This window comes from Amyelois transitella, chromosome 25 (assembly GCF_032362555.1).
Source record: "Amyelois transitella isolate CPQ chromosome 25, ilAmyTran1.1, whole genome shotgun sequence".
NCBI lineage: Eukaryota > Metazoa > Arthropoda > Insecta > Lepidoptera > Pyralidae > Amyelois > Amyelois transitella.
Window position 1 is genome coordinate 4930406 of NC_083528.1, and position 23333 is coordinate 4953738.

At 36.8% G+C, this 23333-nt stretch overlaps 2 protein-coding genes across 2 annotated transcripts in view; one reads left to right on the forward strand and one right to left on the reverse strand.

Moving 5' to 3' along the window:
- The window catches only part of LOC106135237 (rho GTPase-activating protein 190), a 44471-nt gene extending 27715 nt beyond the window's left edge, over window positions 1–16756 (reverse strand). The window contains exons 1-12 of the mRNA XM_060951499.1: window positions 16684–16756; window positions 16063–16222; window positions 13607–13719; window positions 7960–8104; window positions 7058–7260; window positions 6518–6760; window positions 6034–6134; window positions 5559–5646; window positions 5112–5239; window positions 4762–4924; window positions 4318–4427; window positions 3676–3862 (exon numbers count right to left, since the gene is read on the reverse strand). Of these exons, the coding sequence (XP_060807482.1) occupies window positions 3676–3862; window positions 4318–4427; window positions 4762–4924; window positions 5112–5239; window positions 5559–5646; window positions 6034–6134; window positions 6518–6760; window positions 7058–7260; window positions 7960–8104; window positions 13607–13719; window positions 16063–16126 (1545 nt within the window). The 5' untranslated portion in view covers window positions 16127–16222; window positions 16684–16756. The remainder of the gene's footprint in view (window positions 1–3675; window positions 3863–4317; window positions 4428–4761; window positions 4925–5111; window positions 5240–5558; window positions 5647–6033; window positions 6135–6517; window positions 6761–7057; window positions 7261–7959; window positions 8105–13606; window positions 13720–16062; window positions 16223–16683) is intronic.
- A 1201-nt stretch (window positions 16757–17957) lies between these two features.
- Window positions 17958–23333, forward strand: part of LOC106135241 (uncharacterized) — a 32213-nt gene continuing 26837 nt past the window's right edge. The window contains exons 1-5 of the mRNA XM_013335482.2: window positions 17958–18096; window positions 20927–21091; window positions 21527–21758; window positions 22154–22324; window positions 23060–23208. Coding sequence (XP_013190936.1) covers window positions 18010–18096; window positions 20927–21091; window positions 21527–21758; window positions 22154–22324; window positions 23060–23208 — 804 coding nt within the window. The 5' untranslated portion in view covers window positions 17958–18009. The remainder of the gene's footprint in view (window positions 18097–20926; window positions 21092–21526; window positions 21759–22153; window positions 22325–23059; window positions 23209–23333) is intronic.

Consider the following 23333-nt stretch of genomic DNA (forward strand, 5'->3'; position numbering starts at 1 on the left):
ATTATTTCAAAATTCCCCATGATTCCGGTTTAAGGAAAAAAATTTACTCACGGTCAAAGGTAAAAAATGGGTGTATCGCAATTTTCTTTAAAACGGTAAGTTTTTCAAATCGGAAAATTACCTCAGACATAAATTGTAGATCATAAAGTTATCTATAAAAAAGGTATCAATAATTTTTTTCAACAAAGCTACCGTTTCTGTGATATAACGATGCAAAAAGTTGCAAGTGTCATAATATACATCCGCTTCCTTGCCACCTCTGAGGTAGTGTACTATTAGCGCGTTTTTTTTAACATTTTTATTATTAAACTTGAAAAAGTCTGAAATAGGTTAGAATAAACACGTGTTTTCACTACGCAGTGGCACTCAAGACTAACTTTCGCATTTATTATTTAAAAAAATAGAATAACCCTAAGTGAAGAAAATCATCTTAGGACAATAATAGAGATTACAATTATCAAATTCAATGCAATAATCAAATTAAAACTAAAACTACTTATAAAAAGAAAGAAAAAAGATGACTACAAACTAAAATTTAATTTATAAATTGTACAGTCCTTGCATAGCATCAACATGCGGGAATGTGCCCAGAAGGCTGGCAGCATTGCCAATTCGAATGGCAAAGCTGATTCTCTGAGCCAGATAATTTCCAGCCCTCCGGTCAAGAGATACCTCAATTAGCTTTTTCGACAATTGTCGGAAAAGCTGATGGGCAGATAGGCCCCCCGGTCCCAGAGTTTCTACCCCAAAAGGTTCAAAAGTATAGATATTACCGATAACTACATACATACATACATACATAAAATCACGCCTCTTTCCCGGAGGGGTAGGCAGAGACTACCTCTTTCCACTTGCCACGATCCCTGCATACTTCCTTTGCTTCATCTACATTCATAACTCTCTTCATGCAAGCTCGGCGGTTTCGGGTACTTTTGACCTGACCCTTTACCAGGACGTCCTTAATTTGATCAAGATATGTTCGTCTAGGTCTTCCCACCCCGACCTTTCCCTCCACACTCTCCATGTATATCTGCTTAGTCAACCTGTTTTCATTCATCCTCTCCACATGACCGAACCATCTCAACATACCCTTTTCTATTCCTGTAACTACATCTTCTTTCACATCACAACATTCCCTTATCACGCTGTTCCTTATCCGGTCACTCAATTTCACACCCAACATACTCCTTAACGCTCTCATTTCCACTGCATTTATTCTGCTTTCGTGCTTCTTTTGCCATACCCAACTTTCACTCCCATACATTAATGTCGGGACCAACACGCCCCTGTGCACACAAAGACTGCTCATAAAGGCATGCAAAGCTCCATTCACCATGTTCCCCGCGTTCACTCTCCTTTCAATATCACTATCACACACTTGCCATCTGATGTAAACTTTGATCCCGATAACTACATATTTGCGCCTTTTGAGGTTTTTTGCCTCATTTGAAGCAGAACGGCCTTAGATTTAGTAACCTGAAGATGAGACGGCGCAAGTGTGTCGACACAAGTAGCATCCCACACCAAAGGCCGCCCCAATCTCCAGGGTACCAAAGTCATACCATCCGGTCTCTTGGCATCATCCCGAGCCAGACCGTTTGGTTCTAGAACGGCTGGAACATGGATGGTGGCAAGAGCACGGACGATTATATCATTTAGGGCGGCATGGCGCCCTAAACGGCCGGCACTCCTGGGGCATAAGAGGCCGTGGTGTCCATAGCCGTCAACGGTATCCCCGCAAGGACAACTATTATTAAAGACTAACGGTATTTCATGTGTTGAGCATTCTGAGATAAAGCAGCTATACGAGCCTAGCCACGTACACAATTAAACAGAGAGACAGATGTTGTCTCAAGGTTTCACTACAGTATAAATGAAGGGACTGGGTTTCATTATACTTATGTATATTTTAAATTTTGAATTCAAGTTAAAATTACCGACAGAACAATATTTTTACTTATATTACTGCTACACAGAGTATATACGAGACGTGCTTATGCATATTATGACGCTTGCAACTTTTTGCATCGTAATATCTCAGAAACGGTAGCTTTATTGAAAAAATATATTGATTCCTTTTTATAGATATCTTTATGATCTACAATCTATGTCTGAGGTAATTTTCCTATAAAACTTACCGTTTTGAAGAAAATCGTGAAAATCCCATTTTCTTAACTTTGACCTTGGGTAATTTTTTTCCTTAAACCGGAATCATGGGGAATTTTGAAATAATGCTTTTGATTGTGTTTTAAACAATTATACTCATTTTCAGCTTGATGGGAATTAATGTAGCTTCATTCCTATTTTTTGGTCTAAATTGACCGGACTGAAAATAAAATGGAGAAATAAACCATCCACGCGAAGACCGACATCCGCGCGGACGGAGTCGCGGGGGAAAGCTAGTTAAGAATAAAAAAATTGATTTTGAATTCATGTACCTACGTTCCCATGTTCCAATGGGATTTTCGCGAGCGGGTTAGATTAAAAAGCTAATGTTCTTTTTCTTTTTTTCATTATGATAAACTTATATCCCTAAGAGAAACCTCTTTCAACCAGTGCTTAAACTCGCTATTGTGTGTGCTCATCGTATTAAAATAATAGAAAAAATAAAAAGAAACAGTCAAATAAGGAGCCTCCTTTTTTGTAGTCAATTAAAAATTGTATAACTAATAATGTATTTATTTTTAAATTCAAGCCTCTTTATTCCTCCACTATTTGGCAGTAAGAGGGAAAGAGGTAAAAAAAATAAACAATCTAACTACTTAATGTAGTTATGATGAGAGACAGAGATAGGAAGATTAAATGCAACTAAAGAGTTATATGAAATATTCCGAGAGAAACCATAGCGCGTTTCAAAAATATACAACGCCATCTAACGACATATTTAGAAATTATCTACTAGTACTTAGATTCAAATTAATAGTACTGACTTGATTATTGTCTAACACAGGATTGTATGTTATACTAGCTGTCCCGGCAAACCTTCTTTTGCCATATCAAAATATTAAATTAATGGTGGACAACCCTTATCATTAAAGGGTATGAAAAATAGATGTTGGCCGATTCTCAGACCTAATCAATATGCTCACAAAATTTCATGAGAAACAACGGTCAAGCCGTTTCGGAGGAATACGGGAACGAACATTGTGACACGAGAATTTCATATATGTCATATAATAACGACAAAACTTTAATCATACACATCACGTCTTTATCTTTATTTGAATCTCAATTCAATCATTTAGCCATATAGCTTTAACTGATTTTAAACTTTCACTTTTCATTGAACTATTTATAAATAATACAGATATTTTTAATGTAAAAATCGCTATGTACATTATTTTCCCACCCTATTATTGCATAATTGGGCAAAAAAAAAAAAGTATAATCGCGCTTCAGTTTAACTTGCGTCGTTCGTAAAGTTGACCACAAAACTAGTTTACAATGACTTAAATTACATATAACTGCTATCTTTACGTCTTCTTCTTGCGTCGTATTCCTCATTACTGAGGGTCGTGAACTCCCCACTATTTAGAGCGTTTAGAGCGCACTACGTCTCTCCACCTTGCCCGGTCCTTAGCGGTGTGGAGCGCCTCATGTAGGTCCTTATCCAGCGTCGAACGTATCTCGTCAGTCCATCTAAGTGGAAAAAAAAAATCGTAAATCTTTACGTACCTGTAAGTTATGTTTAGCCCGCTTCTGTATCTGCCTCTGGTGCTGATCGTACACTCTCTGCTGCTGCTCGTCCGTCAAGGCCTCGTAGCACTCCCGGCCCATGAGCAACACCCTGACTTCGGACAGCTGTTTCCCGGGCGTGACGTAGCCGGTCTCTTCCAGGAGGCGTTTGAATTGTTGGCACCATCTGTTGTGGGGGAAATATTTTTTATCGATTTATAAAGAAAGTACTTGAAGAAAATATTTTTTAATATATATAATGATTTATAAACGCGTTTGAATTGTTGGCAACATCCGTAGCCGGTGAAACGTATTTTTTAAAAATGGAGGTTTTTAATATAAAGTACATATTTCATAGCATGACCTTTAAAGCAGACAGATATCACTTTTTAACCCTTATGGGGTTGTATTATATTTGGATCATTTACAAAATTGTAATGTAGAAATTGCGGAATATTTGGAAAATGATACCTACTTTTAGTGCACAAAAAAATCCACACTGCATCTTGTATTTTTATTGTGATACAAATAAAATGACATGATTTGAAAAGATAATTTTAGAAAAATTCGACCAGATATACAAAGTAGATAAAAAGAAGTTTGATATTATTTTGATGGTAACTTTAATAAGCTGTGACTTACTCGTAATTCCTCTGCTCCTCTTGCGCTTCGTGTAAGAAAGTTTTGAAGACCGCGGCCGCTTCGTTGCTCTCGAGTATTTCGTAAGGTATCTTCTGCGATTGGCCGAGAGTCTGTCAATAATATTAATTTTAAGATAAAGGATAATCTCAATAACCTGATTTTTTTTAACCCTATTAAAAGTTACATCTTTTCTCCTGAAGAAATTTCTAGAAATCGAAGTTGCTTATTAACTCTGGGCCACATTTCATGAAAATTCTTACAGAAATGTTTGTTTTCTATCTCACCAGATATCTAACCCTCTATTCCAACCTCAAAGTGGTGTCAGTCTTAACTATCGAGGCCTAAACACGATAAAGAAGCAGAGATTTGTTCAAGAGCCCTAGTAAAATACGCAAGATAATCTCAATGAACACAATAAATATCTTCCTCCTCATTCCGTCTCACCTGATATCTAGCCCTCTCGCCCACTCTCAATGTAGTATCGGTCCCGAGTGGACTATCCAGGTCAGAACACGCTGAAGAAGCGGAGTCCCGGGCGCGCGCCATGCTGAAATATACTGAGAAGTCTCGGTGGGAACGGAGTTGGCGCACCACCATCGGCCAGTCACTGGAAAAGAACGAACGGAATAAATGTAATTGGTAATCAGGTAGTGTTGAGTATTACCGTCACGAGAACCGAATCACGCATTTATCAACACACAGTCAAAATCACTGACAGGCTGTTACTGAAATTTGGCATGTAAGAAGCCATAGTCTCCCTTAATCTCCTGAAGTGGTCTGATAAGGAAACTTACTTCTCCTGCAAATCCTCGGTGGGTAGCTGCATTCTAGCCAGCACTTGTGGCAACTTGGCCAGCTGTTTGCGGAGCTTCTTCGCCGATCTCTCCTCCTTCAGTCTCCTGATGTGACGACGGAATACGACCTGGAAAACATAATTGATTTACACTTTATTACTCCAGTAAGACTGATGAATTGGCGAACTCGTCTAATTATGAAGTGATTTAAATAAGAAATAAATGAACGAATGATTTGATTCCCCTTTAAATGCCGAAACATTCAGCAACATTTATACAAAAAGTAATAGAGAATGACTGAATGAATGAACGAGTGATTTATTTCACTTTGAATGCAACACATTTACCTGTAATTATACAAAAAAAAACAGAATGACTAAAATTAATCAATCAATTAATGATTTATATCACTTTGAGTGCGGAATCAGAAAAAAAGTTTAGGTTTACCTGAGTGCCATCATTTCCAAACTGTTGTACGAACTTGATCCACTCTGGATAATGACATAATCTCTTGCTGACTGACGACCACATCTCCCTGAAAAAAGAATAATAATTTGATAAGGTTAGTCTGCAATTTGTCATAGTGTCATATAATATGTGTACATAGAATACTGATCATATGTCCGCAAATGTAAAAACAATATACATAGTATCTAAACGTTACGTTACGTTACTGGATACATACATAGGTACATACATATAAACACATCTATATCCTAGACAGAGCCAACAATTTTGAAAAGACTGAACGTCCATCTGAATATAAATTTCTAACAAACATACCTATAGTTGCAATGACAGGGAAAGAAAACGTAATGTTTAGATTGTACTTTTTTACTGATCTTTTGCAATTTTTGATTGGTGTGGTCATGTGGGGAGGATGTATGAAAGCAAAGTAATGATGAAAATAAATAGAAATTACTTGTGATCCTGCACGTGTATTCTGATGAGCTGGGTGAAGGCCTCGGTGACAAAGTCCAGGGTCTCCCTCCTTATTCTCAGGGCTTCGGCGTAATTTGCAACCTAAAAAAACATGTAACAAATGAAATAATTGTCCCCGACTTTTTCCAGAAACTTTCCTCTCTTTGGACTTTTGACTGCACTCATATAGAATAGGATTTCCAATTTCCTTATTCAATAGTGAGCCTGTATGTATAGCTACCATGGATTCTTATAAACTAATGCAAGAATAAAGAAAGAACGAGGATAAACTTTTTCCTGGTCTTTTTACTTGGAAAGAAAAATCTTTAGGTTAAGAGCTGGATTGACTTCAGCCACACTAATTTCCGTTAGGAAGCAACACTTCCTATAACAGACTTCGCTATAGGTCCCTGGTTTTCAAAGGAACTTCCATCTAAAGGGCGACTCCACAATCTAAGAGAAAATAGCTTCCAGTAACCACATACCTTTATCCTAGCCTTGGACTTGTCAACCATCTGTGCCAGCAAGAAGAACGCCTGGTCTACGTTGACGTTGTCGTGGCTGGAAGACTCCACGAGGGGGATGGCTCCCTTGAACTCCTTCCTCTGCACCAGCCTCTCCGCCTCGCGGACACCTTGCTCGCAAGCCTCGTCATTCTTGGACGTTACGAGGACTACGGGCTTTTTCAGCTTGAGAATGTTTTGCAGGATCGCTGCTAGGGTTTCGTTCTGAGAAACAATAACAATTTGTTGTAAAAAATATATTATACTGCGAAGCATTTATTTTGAAATAAAATGCCAACTTCTTCGTAACGGTATCCCGCTTCTGATATAGGATCTGCACAGTGTATTAGTTTCCTTCAATTCCTCCACCAAGCTTGTCTGCTTTTCTATTTATGGTTTCCTTTACGATCGGCAAATGCTGCCAACCATTTTTTTTGTGATCCTATTGGCCAATGCTGTCAAACTTGTTTTTTCATCCTATTTTGAACCAATTCATATCCGAGGTTGTATTTTTAAACATACCTGTTTCTCCCAACTTCGTCCGGGCACCAGACTGACGTCATAGACACAGAGGAACCCGTCCACAGACAACTTCCCGTCCGGCATCAGTTTCTGCTCGTACTCCTTCTCTATGCCCAGCTGGTTCTTGCACACGTACATGAGCTTCTCCGCCGACTGGATCTTGGTGGCTACGCATCGTTTCACGTACGCTTCGGTTTTGCCCACTGGAAAATATAAAAATAAATACATACACATAATCACGTCTATATATTCCTTGCGGGGTAGACAGAGCCAACAGTCTTGAAAGACTTATATGACTCGTTCAGCTGTAAGCCAAACAGCCGATGAATGATAGAATCGCCCATCGCCTAAAAGAAGAATTCCAAGTTTCTAAGCCTATCCCTTAGTCGCCTTTTACGACATCCATGGGGTTCTATTGGTGCCGAGGACAACACGGCACATTATAAATAAATATTTAACTGTTCTAGTGGAAGAAACACCCTTCTCGCAAAAAAGGCCGCGAAGCAGCAGCTCAATTGATGAGAAAATTGCCCTTGAAAGAAGAAACTCTTTCGTTACTACCTAACTGACAGACAAATAACAACCGAAACCACTGTGTATAGTAAGCTGAAATTCGGCAAACAGACACCTCAATGATCTACAACCTGTATCACACATACAGGATAGTGGCATTGTTGTCCACGTAATGGGTAAAGACATTAAACCCGCGTCAAGACGCGTGACATGATCAAAAATTAGTAATTCTGCGGGAGAGAGCACCGCCGGCGCATCGTAGAAAACATTTTAACCCTCTCTTTCTACTGCGCGGCGACGTCAATATTCAAGTTTCCATGCCGGCACTGTCAGTATATCTGACGTATACGTTTTTTTTTTTTTTATAATGACGATGTCGAAGATGATACCTTTAAACGGCTGAAAGCACGCATCATCAACGAACTCCGTCTGCTCGATGATCTCGAACCTGTACTCCTGTTCATCGTATTCCTTCGGGACGCTGCCCCAGTACAGAAAGTGGTCGTTGTTGACCACGCGACCGCTGAAGTCGGACTGCAACAATTCAAATGGATAATTTATAACTATTGAACAGATGGAGGTAAGACTGATACATATGTATACATATGGTCACGTCTATATCCCTTGTGGGTTAGACAGAACCAACAGTCTTGAAAAGACTGATAGGCCACGATCAGCTATTTGGCTTATTGATAGAATTGAGATTCAAATAGTGACACGTTGTTAGCCCATCGCCTGAAAAAAGAATCCCAAGTTTGTAAGCCTAGTGATGAATGTATTAATATTATTTAAGACATATGATGCGATACAAAAAATGACATTTCGAGTAATTTATGGGTGTAAATAGAGACCACTTAAACTGAATTATTATAATTCAAGTCGCCTAATATAAACGACAGGTAAAGGGTGTGAGCAGATGAATAAGTAACCGAAAAATGTGATTCTCTTTTATGTTATTTACATTAGTTTGATTGTTAACCGATTCTCTCACGGTGAGCGAAAACGTCGTGAGGAAACCTGTACATTCTGAAGTGGATGTATAACCATAATCCAACACTTAGGGTTAAGTTTACTTGCAAACGTTGCGGAGTTCGGACAAGAGTCGCTTAATTGAAAACCCTCAATTATCCCGCAAGATCGTGGAGATCCAGAAATGACGCAAACAGGAATTATAATGACACTGAGTGTTATGTTATTAATGTCAATTAATAATCGGCAAATCTTCCATGCGGGGTCGCAATGAAAACGAATAATAGTTAACTTACCTACTTAGTACGTAGTAGTACTACGCTAGTAAACACGCTATCTATACTAATATAATAAATGCGAAAGTTTGTATGTCAGGATGTCAGTATGGATGTTTGTTATTCTTTCACACAAAAACTACTGAACTGATTAGGGTGAAATTTGGTAGCTGAACCCAAAATAACATACAGGCTACTTCCGCGGGAATGATTCCACGCGGACGAAGTCGCAGGCAGCCTCTAGTGAGTAATAAAAACATCCGCATAACATTTTATTAGCCACAATAATAATTAACTTGACGGCAATCATTACTTTATCTCAACATCTATTTGGTTAAAATATACAGATTCGTCACACATAACAAACACAAGTCTACCGAGATGTACATGACTCATTACAGACATTTTAATTACGTACAGCTGCGCACACGCAGAGCACAGTGACACACTTTGTTCCGCCGACATATGTTAACTTTATGTAAGATACTAATTTTAATATACACTTGTATTTCCGTGTGGCTCCCGGCACCAATACAAAAAAGAAAAGGACTACTCAATCTCTTTCCCATGTATGTCTTGAAAGGCGACTAAGGGATAGGCTTACAAACTTGGGATTCTTTCTTTTAGGCGATGGACTAGCAACCTATCACTATATGAATCTTTAAGCCAAAAAGCTGAACGTAGCCTCATGACGTCTGCTCAGTCTACCCCACAAGGGATATAGACGTGACCATATGTATTTTAATAGGTATAATACCATTTCAGTATTAAAAAAAAGAAGTCCCTAGCCTGATTGTTTCTAAACTTTCTTCTTTTAAGCTGCGCAACGGAATTTTATGCAGTTTTTTTTGTCTGTAAGGCGGGTATAACCCGCCTTACAGACAAAAGGTACGATTTTGATATATTCTTCTTCCTCTTAGCTTTAGTCCTGGTTGCATCCTCACCACTATAGAAAGGAGCCCGGGGTATGCCTAGATTGGGTGAGTCAGGTTTTTACACGAAGCGACTCCCGGCTGACCTCCGCAACCTTTGCAGGTAAGCCTAACCCGTATTGGATGCATAGGTTTCATCACGATTTTGATTAACAATCGAAGTGTTATTATAAATACAAAATCCCAATCGAAGCCGGGCCAGGTTGAAGTATATCTATACTTATATCATAAAGCTGAAGAGTTTGTTTGTTTGAACGCGCTAATCTCAGGAACTACTGGTTCGAATTGAAAAAATCTTTTTGTGTTGAATAGACCATTTATCGAGGAAGGCTTTAGGCTATATAACATCACGCTGCAACTATTAGGAACGAAGAAATAATGAAAAATGTGAAAAAGAACGGGGAAAATTATTCATCCTCGAGGGCTTCAATGATGCCCAAAATAAGTATTCCACGCGGATGAAGTCGCGGGCACAGCTAGTAAATTTATAGAGCTGATGAAAAGCAACTCATAACAGCGGCGCGGTCTCGGATGGGTGACCTCATTGACGTCGTCACAATGAGTTCGTTACGGTTACAACAGAGAGGTAATGAATAGCCACCGGGTTGTATTAGCGACAAAACAACCGGGCAATAGTATCAAATTCCCATTGAGTATTGGCCTCATGACGTCTAGTTCCAAGCGCAAGTTTGTCATGTTGGGGTATTATGGATGCTTTACTTCTTTACCGTGTGGTTCCCGGCGTCAATAGAAAAAGAATAGGACCACTCAATCTCTCTCCCATGGATGTCGTAAAAGGCGACTGAGGGGTAGGCTTATAAACTTGGGATTCTTCTTTTAGCCGATGCGCTAGCAACCTGTCACTATTTGAATCTCAATTCTATCTTAAAGCCAAATAGCTGAACGGGGCCTATCAGTATTTTCAAGACTGTTGGCTCTGTCTACCCCGCAAGGGATATAGACGTGATTATATGTAGGTATGTCTACTTCTTTATGAGGTCAAGAGTAACCTAAACTGATTTTGTGAGGATGTGGGTTTGTGTTTGTTATTCCTTTAGGCAAAAAGTAATGAACGCTGAACGGATTTCATGAAACTTTGCAATAATATAGCTTGTAAATTGAGATGACATAATATGTTAAAATTATACAGATATTTAAGGCGGAAGTCGCGGGCACGAGCCAGTGTAGATGAAACGAAAGAAGTATACAGGGATAGTGGCATGAGGAAAGATGTAGTCTTTCTACGCCACTGGGACAGAAACGTGTTTATACTCGTACGCAGGTATCTTATGTACTTTGCGCATGCGCATGGTAAAACAAACGCGCCCGGGGCTTCGCTTCCGTTGGGATATAAATTACTTTTATGTTATTCCAGGTTATACCCGTGTACCAAATTTCAGCAAAATCCGTCTAGAAGATGTACACGTTCTTACAACTTTCTAAGTACGTCATGGGATAACTATGATTACAACTCGACGAAAAACAGAAGTAAAAAATATTCATGAAAACATAAATATAAAATTTAATGAAATTGAAACCCACGATAGTTAATTTGGTAAGCAGACGCACTTGTTTCATAGGCAACAATTCAATCCCATACTTTTTAATTTAACCCACTTAACAAAGGTGTGCTCCCAAATAGATTATCATTTTCTCAGATTACTCTAATTAAAGAGCCTCTTGCCCAGATTATTTTATCATTTTTGGTCTATTAGGATCTATTATGATATATTGCTAACCTACTTAACTACATATTAAATTTAGGTCTTAGGTCAAAAGTTACTGAGTCTTCAGTGGGTCAGAGAATGACCTTTCACTTTCATGTAACTTTAAAGGCAACTTTCGGCAATTTACCTTTAATTAAAATTGTTCGTTCCTTGTACAAATAAGGACTACTATATTGGAGGGAGCATAGTAAATAGGCTATTTGACAAAGTTCTAAAAACTATCTTAGGGTATTTATTTGTTTATAAGGAGCCCTTTAAAAATACTTTTCTGCCTTTATTACAGCTATTTTATTAAAAAATCGAAAAAGAAAATGAAATATTCAAATATGCCGCCAAAACGCGACTTTTAGCAATATGGCGGCCATGGCATGCAGTGACGTAAATTTCGTGTAAATATCATACAAAGCTTGTTGGTGTTTCGAAAAGTTTTGATTTTCTCTTGTTTTATTTAACTTGTGCCACGTCATATGTGTGAAAATTATTAAAATGAGTTCCTATAAATGTTGTGCAGTGCCTCAATGCACTAATACAACAATAAAATCTCCTACGAAACTGTTTTTTTCTATGCCGATGGATTTGAATATTCGCAAGAAGTGGTTTCAGATCATGATCTAAGATCAGTGGTTACCAAGATATACTTACATTGATGTTTTCACATTCCTCAGTTCTTATTTCAGCATAAAAATCTGGATAGTCTTTGAAGAAGACAATCCAGATTTCTTCTTCCAACCATTATTGCGTCCACTTTTGGTAGGTTTCGACTGTCAGCTTTCGCGGAATTGGTTTCCATTATTAAATACCTATGTTATCTGAGTAATCCTGAGCGATCAAACACTTATAAAATCTTGAAAAATAATAGCGAACACTAAGGAACGGTACGATCCACAGTCTGTTTATGGATAATTGACGTCATAATAGAAATAGCCAATCACGTTCGTTTTTAGTCACGTGACAGCTGCATATAAAAACCTAATTTTCTGAGACGGATTTTGTTAAAATAATGCAATATTTTTATCTCGCGTTATTACAAATCGCTCCAAAAAAATAATATTAAGACTGATGACATAAAAGAAATGTATATTTTTAATACAGTCCAATAGCCTATTAGTGGAGATAAATTTAAGATCTGGCAATTAAGGTACAAGGTATTTGAGATTAAAGCTTGCCATTTATCTGACATCTAATGAAACTAGTGCGCTACAAAAGGGAGAATATTTTACTTAAATGAAATTTTATAGAAATTTATTGCTTAAAAAAATGTGGTTGGTATATTTTGATTTTTACTTTAACATTTTATGTAGCACATACTTAATTTGGTTTAGTATTAGAAGAAGGAGCACTGAGGTCTGAAATACAGGTTATACCTTGTTCAGACGCAGTTGCAAATTACTGTACTTTAATATTAGGTATTTACTGCTTTTGTGGTTGGTTGGTCAATAAAGAATTAATTATTATATGATTTGTAGTACATTTGGTGTGTGTGGTACCTATATAATATATTTAGGTACTTTATTCTCTCTCTCATCGTTACGTGTTCCACGTAATCAGCTTCCAAGTTTACAAAAGAACCAGGGTCTTTTGTTGGACCTGTCGGTGTAGTGCTAATGGTATGGTGCAATTGTTTTGTCATAACATTAACTAACGCTTCTTCTCATGTCAAAACAGAGAACATTTAAGAGTAACTAAGATCCAATCGGAGTTAGAATCCCCTGCAAAGGTTGCAGAGGTCTAGTTTAAAAACCTGACTTACGTTATCCAGGATCCTAGTCAGTGAAACAGCCCCGGCTCCAGAGAATTAAGAATGTCGCCGAAACATCAGTAACATCAGGAGGATAAAAAACATTGTAAAAGTACTAGATACATAATGGACGGCCTCTGTGGCGCAGAAGTAGTACGCTTGTCTGTGACACCGGGGGTCCCGGGTTCGAATCCCGGCCAGGGTATGATGAGAAACGAACTTTCTCCGATTGGCCTGGGTCTTGGTTGTTTATCTATATAAGTATTTATTATAAAATATAGTATCGTCGAGTTAGTATCTCGTAACACAAGTCTCAAACTTTCTTCGAGGCTAACTCAATCAGTGTAATTTGTCCTGTATAGGTATATTTTTAATGTAAATGGTAAAGACAGTACCTGACTTAAGACGGAAATGTGGTCCACATTGTAATCGTCGGCATGAGTCCTGACGAATCTGTTGCAAAGGCAGGACTTGCCGACTCCCAGCTGCCCTTTCTCCTTTTCAGTGCCTGTAACGAAATAAAAGTAATATAATTATAACTTTCACTAGCTTTTGCCCGCGGCTTTGTTCGCGCCCATTGACGTCCGTCGCAAATCCCGCTGGACCAACTTTTGAAATGACCATGATTGCAATTTACACAATTTTTACTTGAAGCAAATTACAACTTTCTTTTATTTAGGAACTGCGCCATTATCATCTGTGCCGTGTAGTTTCCATCCCAGCAATTTAGAGTAGGACCACTTCATCTCGTTCCCATAGACGTCATTGAAGGCGATTAATGGAATAGGCACACATTTATCTAGTGCAAGCGTCTATGTTGGTCTGGTAGCGAAAAAACTATATGTCGGATGCTTCTCTTCTCTTCCCTTGCAGATTGTAGAAGTCAATCAAAGGAAATGCTTATAAACTTGGAATTCTACACATATTTACGGTACGGTACGGCGGTAAGCTAGCAAACTGTCACTATTTGAATCTTAATTTCATCTGAACAAGGTCATCTGGACTTTTCGAGATTGTTGGCTCAGTCTTACCCGTAAGGGATAAAGACGTGATTATTTGTATGTATATATGTATATACATATATTTTAAAGCTTTCTTTTTTTAACTTGTATGAAGAGAGTTATGAATGTGAATGAAGCGAAGGAAGTATGCAGAGATCGTGGCAAGTGGAAAGAGGTAGTCTCTGCCTACCCCTCCGGAAAAGAGGCGTGATTCTATGTATGTATGTATATATTTTAAAAGTAATATATACTATAAGATATGCTTTCTCCAAAGCAGTAGGCAGACGGCAGTCCACCCACGCGGGAGATAACAGGAAGCGCGAGAGATAACAATATTAAATGACAATAGAAAACGGCGGCCATTCACAATTTGTTACGGCCATATTTCCGCTTTTAAATCTTTAGCTACTGGTTTATTAATCTAAGATTACCATGCGTTGATGGTTGAGGGGTTAAAGTACGTAAGTAAGTTCGTACGTAAGTCTGATTGCAAACAAATATCATAAGGAAATCTAAAGTCACTAAACACCATTTTCTTCTATGGAAGTTGTGGGAAGTTTTCCACTCATTTTCTTCCTATAGAAATCATGAAAAACAAAAGAAAAAAAAGATAAAATGTGTACACACAATATGGCAACACAGATTAATGTCTGGCAATTCTGAAAATTTTTGCATAATATTTTCAAAAGACGTTAGCAGGCAATCATACAATGTCTTTAGTAGAACCCAATATTTGCAGCTTACAGCAGAAAATGCATAAGACATACACAGGATAGGCAGAGACTACATCTTTTCACATGCCACAGTTGCTGCATACTTCCACATTCATAAATCTCTTCATGCAAGCTCAGCGGTTTCGGGTAATCATGACCTGACCTTTTGCCAGGATGTCCTTAATTTGATCAAGGTATGTTCATCTGGGCCTTACCACTTCTATCTTTCAATCCAGACTCTTCCTGTATATTTGCTTAGTCAACCCACTTTCTTTAATCCTCCGCATATGAAAAAACCAACTTTGCATAACCTATTCTATGCCTGTTAGGTATAGCTTCTTTCACATACACACATCCACATACAACAATAAAGAGAATAGATTCGTATTTTAGTATGTACATAATCATATATCACGTCTATATCCCTTATGGGGTAGACAGAGACAACAATCTTGAAAAGACTGATAGGCCACATTCAGCTGTTTGGCTTAATGATAGAATTGAGATTCAAATAGTGACAGGTTGTAGCCTTTCGCCTAAAAAAAGAGCCCAAGTTAATAAGCCTATCCTTTAGTCGCCTTTTACTTTTCCATGGGAATGAGATGGAGAGGTCCAATTACTTTTTTTTTATTGGTGCCAGGAACCACACGGCAAAATTTAAGTATGTTTTTAAGAAATAGACTCCAAAACTGCTGAACCAATTTTGATGAAATTTGGTAGGTGCACAGATAGAAGGAATAACATCTATAGGATATTTTTTTCTGAAAATTCTCACGGGAACAGATCCCCATACAAAAGCTAATTACTTATTAGAAAATAAGAGACATAAAGTAGGAGAAGGACAAGCAGAATAATAAAAAAATTATATAATGTATGAGAAGAGTAATAATGAGTAGAAAGATGACTGTTTTATGTTTGATTAACCAAGTAAATCTTTTTAAGTTAAGTAGCTCTTATTTTAATAAACTTGCCTTTCCTCCAATAAACAAGAAAGATTGATATAATATCATGATATCATTTGAATACTTGAGGTAAGTTCATTGCAATTTAAATTTTTGCCTGATGTACCTTCAGCTTAAGGCTTTGCAGCTTAATTCAAGTTGTCAAGTATGTGAGGGAGAAAATCAAAATACTTACCAGATAATCCCACAACAGATACTGTTACCAGCTTTCCGCCGGTATTCTCTGACTTTTTTGCCATTTCACTGCACTAAAACTAACTTATTATCAATGATAACCACTATATCACTTGATACACACATCACAACACTAATCAGACTGTTAACTAGATTACAAACTGTAAATAATGTAAATGTTAACTGTTAATAATCTGATGATTGAAGTTATTCATGAGAATGGAATATAAACATGTCAGTCGTAATTTCAATTAACATGAGAGAAACGGATCGTGGATAGCACTCTGTTTGCGATTAATTGAAGACAACACCAGACTTGCTGGTACGAACAACAGATGTGCCGACTAAAAACACGCCCTCAAACTCAAAGAACATTTAACTGTTTGAGATATTATTCTTCAAGCAATTAAGCTAAAATACGCTCTTCTATGAGCCAAAATAAACTCTAAATTAAAGAATAAAAAGCAATAATTATTGTCGACTTTGAAGCCCTAACACTTGACACATCAGATTATCACAGTATAAATTCGAATAACCCTCATCAATACTGTGTATTGGTTTCATTTGAACTAAATTTACGTGTATAATGATTATTAGATAGCAATTATAAATACTTTATTACATTTATTGCGATTAAATCTAAAAAGAAAATGTAAAATCTTGACACAACTCGCTTTTGCTTTGTACTGAAAACAATGTTACTATCAGTAAAAACGAAATGCCAGAATCTGAAATGAGTATAGACAAATTGTTAATAGAAAGTTATAAAAAATTTAACAGATAGATTATATTGAGGGAGTGACGCGCGTGCCGAAGTTATGACTCTTGAGTTCTAGTTTGGCATAGTACTATTTTGTAAGTGTCTCATTGATAGAATTAAAGTATACATACATACAAATAAGAGAAATGGTTTTTTAACATCAAACTAATATACAAAGTTACATTAACATAAGTTTGATTATTATATCTATCTACTAAAATTATAAACCAACACATATATTAACCTAACAAATATACACATATGATCACGTCTATATCTCTTGCAGAGTAGACAGAGCCAAAACTCTCGAAAAGACTAAAAAGTCACATTCAGCTGTAATTATGGAATTGAGATTAAAATAGTCACAGGTTGCTAGCCCATTTCCTACAAAAGGAATGCCAATTTTATAAGCCTATCTCTTAGTCGCCCTTTACAACACCCCTGGGAAAGAGATGGAGTGGTTCTATTCCAAAGTGCCAGAAAACACACGTCATAGTGCTGGGAACCCACACGGTAATGGTAATAGCAATTATTTTAATAACTTTTGTATATTTGTGCCAGTTTTAGTAGGTCTTCTTATGTGTTACATTATTTTTATAAAGATGGATATTTTGATATGAATGGAGAATGAACTGCTTCAAGTAAGTTTTTTCTCCGACTTCAACGATTTTAGTATTTTTGAAAATGCTGTAACATTATCATGACTATTAATATTATCACAGGATCGTCGTATTATTATATATTATAAAGTGTATGTTTTATTTTCTCAACTTCCGGATCGGTTTATTCTCATTACTTTATTGTATAAATAGAGGAAATAGAGGTCTGTAAAGATCGTAATAAGTGGAAATACATAGTCTCTGCCTACCCCAACGGGAAACAGGCGTAATGGTATGTATGTATGTATGTAAATAATGGCGGCACATCATTATTTATACCAAATTTATACATATACAAAGTATGTCTTTGTTGTCCTAACTCTGATTCGCTGGCCACGCTCTTATACCTTCTTTTCCATCTTTTTTATTTATATTTCTATAGCAAAATTCACACTTTAATATTGTTAGTAGGCAATACCATGTTTGTTTTGGACATTTCCTAATGTTTTTATATAGCAACACTTACTTTGACAGCACCATTACGAAAACACAAGCGCATAAATGTCTCCCCGCGATATTTTCTTGAGAAATGACTTCTACAAATGATGGAAAAGAAGTGAAAAGTAATCAAACGAGTGGCCACAAAGGCAAATCGTATTACATTGATCTTTACAAGGTGAGTTTTATCTTCATATTTATTGAAATCATCCTGTGTGGTGAGACGCCGTTGTGGTCATGAACACCCGATGGCCGCCATTTTTGTCGAAAATCTAGTCTTGTTTTCACTATAACTTCCTATGTATTCCAGTTTTATCCATGAAATATACTGAAAACATCTGAACTTTATTAATTCCTATGGTACACTTTGTGTAATTTGTCAGAGCAATCCTATATTTATAAGTTGAAAAATAAATATTTTGTCATCAAAATTTCTTTGCATACTCTCAATATTTTCACAATATTTTGAATTTATTTGTTGTTTTGTGAGGTAAAATAAAGTTATATGCAGTCTTAGCTAATTTAATCAGGTGTCATCTGGTGATCGTCAAAACCAAGTTTATTGTTGGTCAGCATATCAAAGTGCCTACTTGACGATGATTGTATTGTAGCCATAACCCTTTGCCGTAAAGTCACGTAGTCTTATTTATTGTTTACCATCTCAAGACGAGAGTCTACAGATCTCAGATTCCACTATAACATGATATTTTAGTATTTCATATATGATTACCAATTTGAACTGTATGTTTATGATAATAGAGATAATTTTTTTTTAAATAATCTTTACTATTTTCACACTAATATCACTAGAACTATAACTAGCATTGTATGAGTGATCATACAAACTGTCATCTGTTGAAATTGTAATTAATGTTATCATACAGATGTGTTAGGGTCATGTAGATGTGGAGTAAGACAAAGCCAACTGTCTTGAAAAGACTGAAAGGCCATGTTCAGCTGCATGGCTTCACAATGGAATTCAGATTTACATAGTAACAGGTTGCTGGCCAATTCCTTATAAGAGGAACACCAAGTTTACAATCCGATCCCGTAGTTGTGATTTACAACATCCATGTGAAAGATATGAAGTGGTTTTATTCTAAAGTGTCGAAACCATTCGGCACCTAAGACTTATTTAATGAACAAAAAAATTATATCCTATTCATTGTGAAGTGAACTAATGCAACGACAATGTTTACAAATTTGCAACACTCCAACACCAATACTTGAAGTAGTTGCCATCTTATTTAACAAGTTCTGTAGTAAAACTAAAAGAGAAATAAAATAACTAGGAGTTATTAACAAAAGTGCTTTGAAGTGAAAGGCTGTGAACACTATGAGAAATATGCTAAAACACAATGCTAATGAAACCACAAACTTTTGAACAGCTGGATAATTAGGAAAAAACATAAGGGGCATGGACAAACCTTTTTTTTAAAATTTGTTATGATTGGTCATAAAATTATAAAACTTATCTAGTGCTAAAAGAGTAATGACTCATTAGGCTACTTAGTCAGTTCTAAATTCCACATTTTAACATAATTTTTTATTGTAAACATATTTAAACATGATTGCAATAGAATTGATTGATCAAGTGGAATGAACTTACATAGAAGTAAAAAGTATTTTTATTTTTGTTTGAAATTTAACCTCAATCTGCATGATGGTAAGATAGTCATCTTGCACTCTCTTAACAAAAATAGTGAGAAAAATCTTACTTTTAATTTTTTAATATTTCTTTGCACAACAGAAGTTTTCATTTATAAAAGAGATAAATACAAAAATAAAGTTTATCAATGTGTATATTATTAACTGTCCCCGCGACTTCGTCTGCGTGGAATAGTTATTTGGGCATCATTGAAGCCCTCAAGGATGAATAACTTTCCCCATTTTTTTTAAACATTTTCCATTATTTCTTTGCTCCTTATAGTTGTAGCGTGATGTTTTATAGCCTAAAGCCTTCCTCAAGAAATGGCAGTACTTCCTGAAATTAGTGCGTTCAAACAAACAAACAAATTTTTCAGCTTTATAATATTAGTACAGATTTAATCTTCAATTTACAAAAACACAACATAAAATATAGTATGTAGATATAACACAACACAATAAAGGCACCCTTATTTTATCAAATTTGTATTTGTAGAAGCAGACAATTTTTGCCTTAAAGTAGCTCTAACTTTAAAAAACATACTAAAAAAATGTGTGGAATACTATGTCTGCAAGTTCCTATATTTATTTATTTTTAAATTATCAATAACTTACTAATCTGTTATCAGTGTCACATAATAATCTGTTTTGTTGACAGTATTAAATAGTTAATCACACCGATATCAATGATTACATTCTGTTATTTCTCATTGCTATTTAGTGTTTCTTTCTCTTTATGTTGACACACCATTAACTATTTCTAGTTAGATATTTAGACTGGAACTAGCTGTCCCGGCAAACGTCGTTTTGTCTTTTTTAAGTAATTTAAGTAATTTCTAGTTAAATAAAATGTTAAGTGTGGACATGCATGCAAAATTTGGTTAAAATCGGTAAAGCCGTTTCGGAGGAGTACGGAGACAAGCCTTGTGACACGAGAATTTTATATATAAGATTATGATCTAGTTCAGATTTGTTTCTGAATTTTTAGCAATACATTCAGCAGTTTTAATTTTTTAATGATTAAACTACATAGTAAGTAATTGTTCTCAAAACACAATTTAACCAACTTAAAGAAAATAAATGGTTCTCATATCAGTTGCATCATAGAGCGATAATTGCACATGCCTGTATTTATTATATGGACATGCATAAAAATCTAAATTTAATCATTGGAATGATTATCGGTTAGATATAAGTCTTTAAATTCTGATAAATTCCTATTTCTGTATTGATACCAAAAATCACATATCTTTCACTTCATCCATGCTAGTCAGAAGTTAAAAAAAGATATGACTTTTAGGACTTAGGAGTTTAGGACACTGATTATTTATTTAAATTTAACAATGTGATTTTGTACTCAGTCGCTAGAAAAACACCTGAGCGAGGAGTGCGAGTTGCGCGTGCGCACCCAGCACCTGTGTTCCGCGTGGCGGCGCGTGCACACTCTGTGCCAGCACTCCGCGCCCACCACACATCCACACTACCTCGCCTGGCTGCAGAGGCACACCGCTAACACTCTCTTACAGGTTAGACTTCAGACAAGTTCAGGTTCAAGTTTTTTATAAGTTGAGGGAATTTTTCAAGTTTTCAACTGAACTCATTTTTCCAAAACAAAGGAAACAGACCTGTTCATACAAACCAAAATCAGCAGAGTAATGTTTTTGACTGCACAGTCAGTATTTTTGAAGACATAAATACAGTAACATATTCTTGTGTGAAAAGCCTTATGATAATAGATAGCTAATTCTGTTATCGAGTATCAGGCGGGTCTTAGTGGTGTGTATGGTGAGGAGGGATCCAGACTCAAAACAGACTTTCTAAATACATACCACAGCCATACATACCTCTTAAATATCCAAATGACATAATACCTAAATCCACAATAAAAAAGTTCGAAGGATATTCAAGGATCCAAATTGTGTTCTACAATTTTAAAATTTAAATGTTAATTATTTTACCAGTCTGAATGGCAATCGGAGAAAGATGAACACAAGAAACTTCACGATGCGATCGAGTCGTTCATCGCTGAGAGTAAGGCGGCGGTCGCCGCGAGGAATGGCTCCAGCCCCGCCTGGGAGAGCCAGCTGGTGCAGAGGGGGGAGTGGTTCAAGAGGATCCTGGGGAACCCCTGGGGGCACCCGGTGCTCAAGTTGCTGTGCGACCCGAGGGGGGAGCAGCCCAGTGACAAGGACAGTAAGTACAACATTGTTTTTCATCTGGAAGTTTCATCTGTTGATCCATGAAGCTTAGGATCTATTTTCAAAGTTAAATTTTCTAATCTTTGCTCAGTCGCGTGTATTATATGGTGTAATGGAAATATACTTATTTTCAAAATAGGGTAAGGTATCGCTAATTGGCTTCAATAAAACTAAAGTATAATTATATCTGCTACTGCTTCCAAAGCACAGGTGTCGAATAAGCGGCGGAACAAACTACATCACAGCATTTTCACCTGACGTCAATTTTCAAATTGTTAGATGTATTTGTCCTTTATTCGTTTTCACTTAACTTACCTTATATATTTATAACACCACTGTACTACTTTAATAATAAGTAAGGGTTAACTACAACTTGATTTTCATGCCCAGTTCTAGAATGGCTGAAAGAAGAGCGGGGGGTAATGTTCGTGACGCGGCTCCGTCACCTCGCCGCGTCTCGGAAGTGCCACGAGATCGCTCTAGCGCTCTCCTCCGCCGTCATGCACCGTGTTCGGGCTTCGGAGACTGTTATACCGGATGCTGAACAAGCTGATGATCAAGGTATACCACTTCTTCTTCTTTTTTCTGGCGAAAATCCCAATTGCATTCTCACCAGTCTAAAGAGGAGCCCAGGGTAAGTCCTGGATCATGGATTGGGTGAGTCAGGGTCAGTCAGGACACGAGGCGACTCATTACTTTTTTTTCTTTTTGACCTCCATAACCTATGCAAGGGAACCTAACCCGTACGGATCATGATCAAGGTACAGCGCTATCAAGTTTTTAAATCGCCTCGGCAATATTTAATAGCGCCGCCTATAAAATATACCGCAGAATCAAGCCTAAAAAAAAAAGAAAATCCAAAAAAAAAAATTTCGTGTGTAACTAGTAAAAGTGGTAATACTGTATTACTATTATAACCATTTTGTAGCGAATGCTAGAATGGCTAAAAAAGGGAGGTGATTTAGTAATTGATCTGGTTATATCTGGGTGTTGTATAAGTCTTTATTTTCTCTCTCTTTGTACTCAATGCTTTGTTTAACTTGGAGTGTTAGAGTGGAGATTAGACAAATGACTTGTCTAATCTCCACTCTAACACTCCACAATAAATTGACTACCAGTAATTAGTGTAGTGAAACCGCAACTGATGCAGTAGAAAATCAACTTCAAATATCTTTTCCGAATGTGTGAAAACAACTCTATTTTTTATACCTTTCGTCAGATGTATCATATAATACCACACATCATATACAGTTTATTCCTTTCATATTATAATAAATTTATCATTTCTATTCACAGAAACCACACATTCAGAAGGCAGTCAATCCACCTTCAAAGAAATCCTTCGTTTGGAAGCTGGTTTCACTGTGGACGTGTGGGAGATACTCACGGACTTGGAGTTAGTTCTGCTGCACAAACGGGACGAGCATGCCCAGTGTATTGCATTGGTGAGTTCCTAGCTTTTTTGAAGGTATTTGAGCGCCATAGATAGACATTCTGCTTTTTGAAGCCTTGGAGAAGCATGCCCAGTCTATACCATAGATGAGTATCTTGCTTTTGTTAAGGGAGTCGA